The 11063-nt window shown below is 46.6% G+C and overlaps 3 protein-coding genes across 3 annotated transcripts; 2 read left to right on the top strand and 1 right to left on the bottom strand.

The window, feature by feature from the left end:
• The first annotated feature begins 261 nt into the window (after nt 1-261).
• BT62DRAFT_937655 (arginine methyl transferase) lies at nt 262-1765 on the top strand. Its single transcript, XM_043187368.1, has 6 exons — nt 262-541; nt 595-687; nt 742-1040; nt 1089-1287; nt 1344-1454; nt 1511-1765. The coding sequence occupies exons 1-6, from the start codon at nt 292-294 to the stop codon at nt 1690-1692; spliced, it is 1134 nt and encodes a 377-aa protein (XP_043034373.1). The 5' UTR covers nt 262-291; the 3' UTR covers nt 1693-1765.
• On the bottom strand, nt 1655-4081 carry BT62DRAFT_975392 (AGC/Akt protein kinase). Its single transcript, XM_043189188.1, has 9 exons — nt 3733-4081; nt 3556-3684; nt 3211-3499; nt 2899-3161; nt 2783-2845; nt 2565-2725; nt 2438-2512; nt 2047-2388; nt 1655-1993 (listed from the first exon to the last, which is right to left on the bottom strand). Exons 1-9 carry the CDS (start codon nt 4023-4025, stop codon nt 1950-1952), a joined length of 1659 nt encoding a protein of 552 aa, XP_043034374.1. The 5' UTR covers nt 4026-4081; the 3' UTR covers nt 1655-1949.
• A 549-nt stretch (nt 4082-4630) lies between these two features.
• On the top strand, nt 4631-10465 carry BT62DRAFT_989131 (P-loop containing nucleoside triphosphate hydrolase protein). The gene is made up of 24 exons (XM_043190140.1): nt 4631-5297; nt 5347-5419; nt 5481-5649; nt 5698-5871; nt 5925-6108; nt 6164-6310; nt 6335-6378; nt 6427-6465; nt 6522-6605; nt 6668-7369; nt 7424-7900; nt 7954-8023; nt 8074-8201; nt 8252-8280; nt 8329-8402; nt 8450-8532; nt 8580-8620; nt 8670-8978; nt 9027-9331; nt 9387-9435; nt 9488-9696; nt 9751-9806; nt 9856-10039; nt 10091-10465. The coding sequence occupies exons 1-24, from the start codon at nt 5110-5112 to the stop codon at nt 10203-10205; spliced, it is 3933 nt and encodes a 1310-aa protein (XP_043034375.1). The 5' UTR covers nt 4631-5109; the 3' UTR covers nt 10206-10465.
• Nucleotides 10466-11063: the final 598 nt, after the last annotated feature.

The following is an 11063-nucleotide window of genomic DNA, read 5'->3' on the forward strand; positions in this document are numbered from 1 at the left end:
GGGAAGGCAATCGAATGTTGATGAAGTAATTCATTGATTGACAGTGGTGAATCGGATCGTTCGACTCAGCTACTTCTTGTCTCCAGGAAAAGCCACGGGAAAGTAGACGCTGCAGGATTTCGTGGGAGCAAATAGTGATAGTTGTATGGGTCTATAAAGTCTTCAGTAGCAATAACTATAAATTGTTAGTCGTAGTCGGCGCGTACTAAGCTCGATCGTTGATCGCATTTTTTCCGCGTCCAAAATATTTACCCACGTTACATTTTATCTTCTACCATCTAAAAAGTCGAAATGTCTCTTGCTGGCGACGACGCAGCTTCTGACGGGGTTGTCGAAGCCCTCGCTATCCTAGGAGAACATCTCATCAACACCATCCTGGAAGGTGGCTCTGAGGAAACCATCAAGGAAATCATCGACCAAGGCGCACCGGTATGGTATCAAAACGACAGCGAAGGCCTCTCGCCACTGCATGCTGCCGTTTACATGCAGAATCAAAGTCTCGCCAAGATGTTTCTAGAAGAGGGAGCCGTGTGGAATGCAGGTCTGTACGTGATTGATACTCTTCTTATTTTCTGCACGCTGATTATCATGTAGTGGACCACCTAAACAACACCGCGGGAGATATTGCGCTTTCTTTTAATAGCCAAGAACTATACACGATAATACGAGATGCGGGCATCCGTGCCGGTGCGTGACTTGGATCCCTATCCAATATATTTCGAGAACTCACTTTTGCTATAGAAATGCTCCTTGCCCTTCTGGCTTCTCGGGCGACATCAGAACTGCCCTCTAACCTGGTCCTCAGGAATACAGATGTCTCGGCTGCCGCTTCTACGGACATGTTTCTGGCTTCTGATCTGTTATTCAAAGCCGATGAAACCGGCCAGGAAATTTGCGTTGTAAAATTGGACAATGATGAAGAGGTTGGCGTGATGATGGGCTGGGAGAGGCCCATTATGGAAGAGACAGTTCATTGCCTCTGTCCAGATGGTGGACGGCAGGGATTGAAGGTGCTCAACGTGGGCTTTGGACTGGGAATTGTAAGTCTGATATCGTGCCCTTGCATTTACCCTACCATAAATTCGTAGATTGATTCGCTTTTCCAATCCCTCCCAATCCCACCTTCCGACCATGTCATCATCGAGCCCCACCCTGATGTTCTGCAGCACATGAAGGAACTTGGTTGGTTGGATCGACCGGGAGTTAGAGTGCTGCAGGGCAAATGGCAGGACTGGATCAATTCCGACGAACTCTTGGAATACGGGGGATTCGATGTGATATACACGGGTATGTACCGGAGTCAACAATGTCATACCGTATCTTTTGCTCACGCGAACTATCAGACACCTTTTCAGAAGACTACTCAGATCTTCGCCGCTTTTTTGAGCACCTTCCAGATCTACTCTCAGGACCCAGTGCCCTGTTCGGTTTTTTCAATGGACTTGGCGCCACTAGTGAGTTCTCCGTCTCCTAAGACTGTAGATCCATGGTGGCTGAATGTTCGTGACAGATCCTCTCTTTTATGATGTATATACACATGTATCTGAGTTGCACTTGGCTGATGTGGGCATTGATGTGGAGTGGAAGGATGTTGACGTTAGCGATGGCAAGGATCGATGGGGAAAGACTCGCCAGTATTTCAGTCTACCTCTGTACCGGTTACCGGTGGGCAGAATGGGAGTACTGTGTTAGACTATACTAGCAGGAGATATATCCACCCCAAAACCTAGTGAAGGTCAAATGACAATAGATTTATAAATTAACAGTAAATGTATGTAAGTGGAGCAAACGAGGGTATCAGGGAGTGACGACAATGCAAGACTAGATGCCATAAGGTACAAATGATGGACAGGGAATATAATATAGGCCAATAGATAAATCAAGAGCGCAGAGCATGTAAGCAGATCAACGAGGTATATGATAATCTAAAATGGGTAAATAACTGGCTGTCAGACCGGGCTGATAGGCATATTAGTGCCGTTGTAAGAGAAACCTTGGAGCTGGTCAGCGATAACACTCTCACAATATCAACGAAGGAACACACACCTGAGAACTGATCTTGAACAGTCTGACTTAGATTGGAATCTTCTACAACACTGTCCACAGGAGCTTCCGTTGTGAAGACCGTGTCGAAATTGGAAACATCCACTGGACTGGTGACACTGGGTTTGAACGGGGGATGAATCTTCTTCTCAGCCAATTTCTTGAAATCGATGTGGTTGTGGAAAAACGGATGCTTCTTGATTTCATCCGCACCGTTAACACCCAGTCGCTGAGTAGGGTCGCGGTTCAGAAGGCTGGTTAGGATACTCTTAGCTTCGTCACCGATTTCTGGACCGAACACAAGCGGGTCTCGGAGAATCTTTTCGTACATTTTGTCCGTCACCTCTGCCTTAATATCAGCAATAAATCTGGAAATGATGCCGCACAAGCCTACCGTCGTAGAAGGGAGGAAGGCCGGACATCATCTCGTAGAGCAGAACACCCAGTGTCCACCAATCAATCGTCTTATCTGAGACCCAATGTCAGACTGACGTTACAGGTGCATGAAGCGGACACTCAACTGTACCCATGACCGTTCAGGATCTCTGGTGCAAGATATTCTGGAGTTCCACAGAACGTGTTTGTCTTGTCGTTAGCCTTCATGTTGAGTTTACAAAGCCCGAAGTCGCATAGAGCAATATGTCCTGTGAAATCCAGAAGAATGTTCTCCGGTTTGAGGTCCCTGACCAACGGTAACTAGTCGTTCATATTAATGAATGACGTAGCATTGACAACGTACCTGTAAACGACGTCCAGCTCATGGAGATGCTCCAAAGCAAGCAAAAGTTCGGCGCTGTAGAATCTAGAGGGATAGAAATATGAAAATGAGATTTCCTTCTGAGGTATTCTCCTCACCGAGAACGTTCTTCATTGAACCGCTGTTCCCTCTGGAGATGATGGAAGAGTTCTCCCCCATTTACAAATGCGAGCACCAAATAAAGCTTTTGTTCGGATTGGAAGCTAAACTTGAGAGGCACGATGAATGGGCTGTTCACTTGAGTGAGAACAAGTCGTTCCGCGAGAGTGTGTGTTATCTCGTTTCGATGAACAATGTGTGCCTTCCGGATGGTCTTGAGGGCATAGATACGTGACGTATCTCGCTTTCGGACTTGCATTACCTGAAAATTCCATGTCATAGGATCACATCAAACATTCCACAAAACTTACTTTGCCAAAGCTGCCTTTTCCAATGACGGTGATAAGTTCGAAATCGTCAACGGTCAGAGATCCTCCATAAGTGGGCTGATAAGCGACGCCAATTTGAATCTTGCCCGTGCCGCCAACGATGTCATACCACTGGTCCTGAGTGCCCATATTCTCAAAGTCCGGGACAAATTTAATTCCTCCCATAAATATATCATTTCCAAGATCGTCAGCTATACCGTCAATGCCACGTTTGGGCTCATCGGCTCGGAGATAGCATTGTAAGGATAATTCGGCATTTCGAGATACATCACTGTGATACCGCGGGCGTCGGAAGAAGAGTTAGGACATTAATGAATCGGAACTTACAAATGAACTTGATACATGTAAACTGGTTTCTCGAGGTCGCCACCGAGGGGTATGATGAGAACTTGGTTTACTTCGTACTCCATTACGAGGTAAGGAAGCCACCAACATTGAGTTCTCTGGATGCTATCCCTGTTGATGATATTAAAGCATGTCGGACATTAAACGTGTGCAACCCACCGATTCCCTCGGGTCTTGGCAAGTCTCGATTGTTGCACACTGGAGGGGGAAACGGATGAAGCAACTTTCGCTTGCTGGGATGACAATGCCTTTTGGACTGCTGCGGGAGTAGCAGTGCCAGCAGGCAAAGCGAAACCTTCTGCCCATAGAACGCGGATAGCAAGAAGGCCAGACCTTGAACTGGGAATGCCGTCGGGATTTCCGGGAGTGGGGGTGACGGAACGAGCATTGACGTCTTCAGTCAACAGATTGGAGACTGAAGACTTCTTGCTCCTGCCAAGTTTCCAAGACATAATGAGATTAAAGACAGTGTAGAAAGCCTGCTTTCCTAAAAATGAAAGACCGTTATGGATGTCAGTGGAAGAGCTAGAAAATGAGGCTCCGACGTTTTCTGTCACATGGTTGTCATGATCGACATTTTCATTATTGTGCACGTGATTCAGATTGAAGCGCCGCTTAAAATTTTGATCTAACCCACATGATGCGTCCGCCTCCACTACTGACTCCGAGCTTCCCACCTGTAGTACTTGACAAAATTTTCATGGATACAGTAGTACTGGGGACGACCTATCATTCCATACCTTTATCTGATGAATCTTGCCTCTATCCTACTTGTTGCCATCTCGCAGAATCTGAATCGCCATATAGACTATATTAGGTTGAGCTGCTAAGCTGAAAATTCTCTCCGTTTAACACGTATAGAAAGGCGAGCCAATGAAAGGCTTATGATACGTCAATCCGACTCAAAACTCAAGTATCTGTCCCTGAAACTCTGAAGGCATGATTAGCTACTAGGGATCCGGGAATGGATCAAGGCACATATTCACGGCCGGAAAACATTACGCGTAAATCATTAGTCATTCCGGTCAACTGTAAATCCGAGAATTCCATCCACGACTACAACTACTACTACCGACATGGCCAGCTATTCAAGAACTCGATTGGATTTTCTTGTAAATGCTGCTCATATTTTTTTCTACTAGAGAAAGCAAGTTATTTTCCCGAGAACCGTGGAGTTAAAAATAGAGATGCCGCCACCGTCGTCAGCGTGCCAAGAAAATCGAATCAGCGCAGTCTGAGTATTTCCGGCAAATCCGCGTACGTGTCCGGCTTCCGGCTTCCCTCTTCAAGAACTGCGTAAAACACGACAGGCGGCAGGCTGATCACTATCAATTGGGTATATAGTATACGGTAAAGGCGTTTGTCCTCAATTCTCCACAGTTTTAGGTATAAAAGTGCAAACATTTCACTCAGCACAGCCTGTCAACAAAAAGATTCGAGTCAGGCTGATTCTATTCTCGGCTGCGACTACAATTACACACACTTTCGTTTATAAAAGGGCCGCCAGGCTCTAATCCTTTCTCCTCGCCGACCAACATGTCCGATTCGCGACCCAGTACTGCCAACGAAAAGCTCACGATTACTGGCCCAGACTCAAAAAACGCAGGCTGGTTCTCTCGCCGGAAGCACCCCAAATCTGTCGACATCGACGAGAAAGGCTCAGAGGTCGCTGTCATCTCACCAGAGCCAGAAGTATCTCCTGTGTCCTTCACAGAGCTTTTCAGGTGTGTAAATTCGTAGCATTTTGCCCTAATGCAGCTGAACGTCGTGCAGGTTCTCCACGAAATTTGAGCTTATCATCGATGGACTTGCTTTGGTTGCAGCAGTTGCAGCAGGTTCAGCCCAGGTTCGTCTTACATGCGCATACATACGCCTCAATTCACAATATTATTATATCTTCTCGACAGCCGTTAATGACACTGCTCTTTGGAAACCTCACCAATCAATTCGTCATATTCCAATCCGTCGTTAATAAAGTGAATGAGGGCGACCAACAAGCTATAAACGATTTGCCTGCTGCCGCAGCGTCATTCCGCCATGTAGCCTCCAAGGACGCGCTATATCTGGTCATTATAGGTGTGTATCCTCAGTGACATCTATTTCTTTTGCTCATCAAGCTTCAAGGCATCGGCATGTTCATCTGCACATATCTCTATATGTATGTCTGGGTTTATACTGCCGAGGTCAACGCAAAGCGTATCAGGGAACGGTATTTGCGTGCAGTTTTACGTCAGGACATCCCATTTTTTGACAAAGTTGGGGCAGGAGAGGTTGCTACCCGAATTCAGACTGACACCCGTGAGCTTACGCGCGTTTCCTTTCTCTTTACGACCTTTCTGAATGCTTTTCAGACTTAGTACAGCAGGGAATGTCAGAGAAGGTTGCGCTCGTGGTGTCCTTCTTGTCGGCCTTCGCTACCGGTTTCATATTGGCCTATATCCGGAGTTGGCGTCTCGCACTTGCTTTGACATCTTTGCTGCCTTGTATTGGTATCACCGGAGCGGTTATGAACAAAGCCATATCCAAATATATGCAGTACGTTCATTTAGCATTATGCTGCATTATTCAACAGGCATAAACCTTCTGCTAGGCTTTCCCTGAAGCACATTGCAGATGCTGGCAATATCGCCGAGGAAGTCATCTCTACCGTTCGAACTGCGCAAGCCTTTGGCACGCAGCGAATTCTGTCGAGCTTGTACGATCAGCACGTTGACAAGTCGAAGGTGGTCGACGTCAAGTCTGCAATATGACTCGGTGGAAGTCTTTCGGTCGTCTTTTTCTGCATCTACTCATCGTATGCCTTGGGTGCGTACAAAAACCTTGTCCTTACCCATTTCACTTACTTTCTATTAGCCTTTTCATTCGGTACAACCCTTATTTTGCGCAGAGATGGTGCGTTCGCATCAGTGAAAAACTCAAAATATCATCATTAATATTTTGGTCCATAGCCAATGATGGTACTGTCATCAACGTCTTCATGGCGATCCTAATTGGTTCTTTCTCGTTGGCATTGCTAGCACCCGAAATGCAAGGTATGTGCCATGCACCATGCATTCAGCAAACATGTGTGCTTACCCGTGTCGATATAATCTAGCCATCACTCATGGACGAGGTGCAGCCGCGAAACTTTACGCTACAATCGACCGTGTACCAGACATAGATTCTGCCGACCTTAGTGGGGAAAAGCCCGAAACCGTTTACGGTGAAGTTACGCTCGAGGACATTCACTTTAATTATCCTTCACGTCCCGACATCCCCGTTGTCAAAGGGATCAACCTCACCTTCCGAGCTGGTAAAACCGCTGCTCTTGTCGGTGCCTCAGGATCCGGCAAGTCGACGGTAATTTCTCTGATCGAACGATTCTATGATCCCTTATCTGGGGTTGTCAAACTGGATGGACGGGAATTGAAGTCTCTCAATGTCCGGTGGCTACGTTCGCAGATCGGGCTGGTGTCGCAAGAGCCAACACTGTTTGCAACCACGATTAGAGGCAACGTTGAGCATGGGCTTATTGGAACTAAGTATGAGAACGCCTCCGAGGAGGAGAAGTTCGCGCTGATCAAGGAAGCATGTGTCAAGTCCAACGCTGATGGCTTCATAACTAAGCTACCGCTGGGCTATGATACTATGGTTGGCGAACGAGGATTCCTGCTCAGTGGTGGTCAGAAGCAGCGTGTCGCCATCGCGAGAGCCATCGTGTCGGACCCACGCATTCTTCTTCTCGATGAGGCAACCAGTGCTCTGGACACTCAGAGTGAGGGAATCGTGCAGGACGCCCTCGACAAAGCCTCTGCTGGTAAGTCAAAAAAATAATTCCGTCTATTTTCAATCGAGAATGAATTGCCTTCAGGACGTACAACCATCACCATCGCTCATCGTCTCTCGACGATCAAAGATGCTGACGTCATCTTCGTTATGGGGGATGGCCTGGTCATCGAACAGGGAACCCACCAGCAACTACTTGCCAAAGAAGGTGGCGCCTACGCACGTCTCGTTCAGGCTCAGAAGCTTCGTGAAAGCGATGAAGCGGCCGCCGTTGCTGCTGGCGAGGACACTGATGAGGAAGAGGATGCACCCAAGGACATGGAAAAAGTCGCGCGTGAAGAGGTTCCTCTTGGTAGACGAAATACTGGTCAGTCCCTTGCTAGCCAAATCCTGGAGCAGAAGAAGAAGGAACGTGAGGGCGACAAAGAGCCGGCCCATAGCATGTATTATCTTTTCAAAAGAATGGGCAAAATCAATAAGTCGCAATGGAGGAAGTACTTTCTCGGGACGATTTTCGCTACTATGACTGGAATGGTGTATCCGGCTTTCGGTGTCGTCTATGGTTCGTGGTTTTACCCCTTATCTTCATAGACCACTTTTAACAATATGTTTTAGCCAAAGCAATCAATGGCTTCTCGTTCACCGGCTCGGAGCTTAGACATTCTGGGGACCGGAACGCCCTTTGGTCAGCGTTGTTATCTTTACTTCTGTACACATTGCTGACCGCAAGTCCAGGTTCTTCATCATCGCTATTATCTCTACCTTGTCTATCGGCATGCAAAACTACCTCTTTTCGTCTTCCGCAGCGGCGTTGATGGCGAAACTAAGGTCTCTGAGTTTTAAGGCTATTCTGAGACAAGATAGTAGGTTTGGTTATCTTCTCCATATATTTATTGCCTCACAATTTGAGTAGTTGAGTACTTCGATAACGACGAGCACAGCGTGAGTTTACTTACAAAATGTGTCCGGGTTGTCATGACCTTTTTATAGACCGGTAGCTTGGTGGCGAACCTTAGTGATAACCCTCAAAAGGTCTTTGGTTTGGCAGGTGCTACTCTCGCAGCGTCAGTACCTCTCTCAGATTAAACAGATTCAGCTAATTCCCCCTCAGAATCGTGCAGAGTATCTCGACTCTGATTGTAGGTTCTATCCTCGGTCTAATATTCATCTGGAAAGTTGGCCTTGTCGGTATTGGTACGTCGAATGGATAACGAGGAGAATGGATACTGATCGCAGCGCAGCGGTTACACCTCTTCTTGTGTCCATGGGGTATATTCGCTTGGTAAGTCTGTTTATATAGCAGACATGCGCTATTGACGATTGCCCCATAGCGTGTCGTCGTTCTGAAAGATCAAAAGAACAAGAAAGCTCATGAGAGCTCTGCCCAACTTGCCTGCGAAGCTGCGGGTGCGATTCGAACCGTTGCGTCCCTGACTCGGGAAGACGACTGCTGCAACCAATACGCTTTGAGCCTGGAAGAACCCCTTCGCAAATCTAACAGGACGGCTATCTGGAGCAACATGCTGTATGCATTCTCCCAGTCCACGATTTTCTTCTGCATTGCTCTTGTTTTCTGGTTTGGAGCAGACCTAGTGTCAAGACGAGAATTTTCCACGTTCGATTTCTTCGTCGGTCTCATGGTGCGCTTCTCTAGTCTGACTCTATCTTCTTGCTAATACAGCACATAGTCTACTATGTTTGGTGCTATTCAAGCAGGAAACGTCTTCTCTTTTGTACCTGATGTTTCTTCTGCGAGAGGCGCAGGCAGTGACATCATTCGATTGCTCGACTCTATTCCGGAAATTGATGCCCAGTCGACTGAAGGCAAGAAGATCGATGTCGCCAAGGCCCAAGGGCATATTCGTTTAGAAAATGTCCATTTCCGTTACCCTACTCGGCCTGGTATTCGTGTTTTGCGGGAGCTGTCGCTTCAAGTGGAGCCAGGCACATATATTGCCCTTGTAGGCGCCTCCGGAAGCGGAAAGAGTACTGTGTACGTTCGACCGGCCCTTTTTGAGCAATTCAACATATTGATCGATACGTTTTAGCATCCAATTGATTGAGCGATTTTACCAGCCGTTGGCAGGCCAGATCTATGTCAGTTGTCCCATACTTGCATTTCAATTGCGATACTTATTTGATTCTCTAGATGGATGGAATACCAATCGAGGAATATAACATACAGGAGTACCGTAAACAGATTGCTTTGGTTTCTCAAGAGCCAACTCTTTATGCGGGAACGATACGCTTCAATATACTTCTTGGAGCCATCAAGCCCCAGGACCAAGTCACCCAAGAAGAAATCGAGGCTGCCTGCCGGGACGCGAACATACTGGACTTCATCAACGGACTTCCTGAGTGAGTTGAATCCGCTGATTTATGTGGAAGCAGAAGATTCACATGTATTCACAGTGGATTTGACACCGAAGTTGGCGGAAAAGGATCTCAGCTTTCGGGTGGCCAGAAACGTGATTACTACGCATCTTTAGAGAACAATTGGCTGACTTTGGTGTTCAGAACGTATAGCAATCGCCCGTGCTTTGCTTCGTAACCCCAAAGTTCTTCTCCTTGACGAAGCAACATCAGCTCTAGATTCCAATTCTGAAAAGGTTGTACAAGCCGCCCTCGACCAAGCGGCGAAAGGCAGAACAACAGTTGCTATTGCGCATCGACTATCGACAATTCAGAATGCTGATTGCATGTGAGTCTCGATACGGTTCTTAAAGCTTACGTTTAATGACGTCTTGATTAGATATTTCATCAAAGAAGGACGCGTCAGTGAATCCGGAACGCATGACCAGCTTATTAGTCGGAAAGGCGACTATTATGAATACGTTCAATTACAAGCTTTGAGCAAGAGGGATTAAGGTAATGGTTATTGTATTTGTAGGATGATATCGGAACAATTAGATACCCATTGTGCTGATGCCCTTAATCACTTCGATCCGGTAATATTTGATACTCCAGTGCACGATTTCGATGATAGATTATTTCACATACTCCTTCCGCAGATATATAATATCGAAAGCCATACTGATTTCAACATGTCCACGCACAGGGAGAAGAGACCACTGAGTGAAACATCTAGCCTTCATAGTAGATCAATGTGTTCCTTTGAAGAAATGCTTACGTCTGTGTAGTTGTGCATAACAAACTTGTAGAGATGTCACTTACCATAACACTGCATTTTCGTCTTGCCCTGTTGTGTCAGTAGACCTTCTAACAGGGCTAGGAACAGACGTTATATGTTCACCTGGTCTCACGAAGTACAGTTACAGACAAATTAACTTCGATGCTGCCAAGGAGCCATGACCTTACAGAGTTCAAGATGATCTATGTTACAATGATCCTCAGGAGGCCCAATAACGCGGTCTGAACCGCGAAAGTCAACAAAATCATATTCTATTCAGACTTTATAGCTTAGGAAAAGTAGCCTTGATGTACCATTGGTTAAGAATTGTAGGACATGCGCGCTATTCACGGTGATACCACCGAGGATCCACTTCGTGTAGTTCCATACGCCTTGCAGGGCAGGGATCTGTAGCTTACTATAACGTTCTGAGAGACTAACAATGCTAGGGAGCCAAAATCGGTGTGTGGCCTCCTCCGGTGCGATCATTAATCCATTTTTGCGCTTCGAGGGTACGGGCAGGGTAGATCATCTATCCTCGAGGTTGAGAAGTAAGTAGAAGAACACACGTATCGGAGGCGGTCATCGGAATTAT

Source organism: Guyanagaster necrorhizus (assembly GCF_019112545.1).
Source record: "Guyanagaster necrorhizus MCA 3950 unplaced genomic scaffold BT62scaffold_44, whole genome shotgun sequence".
NCBI lineage: Eukaryota > Fungi > Basidiomycota > Agaricomycetes > Agaricales > Physalacriaceae > Guyanagaster > Guyanagaster necrorhizus.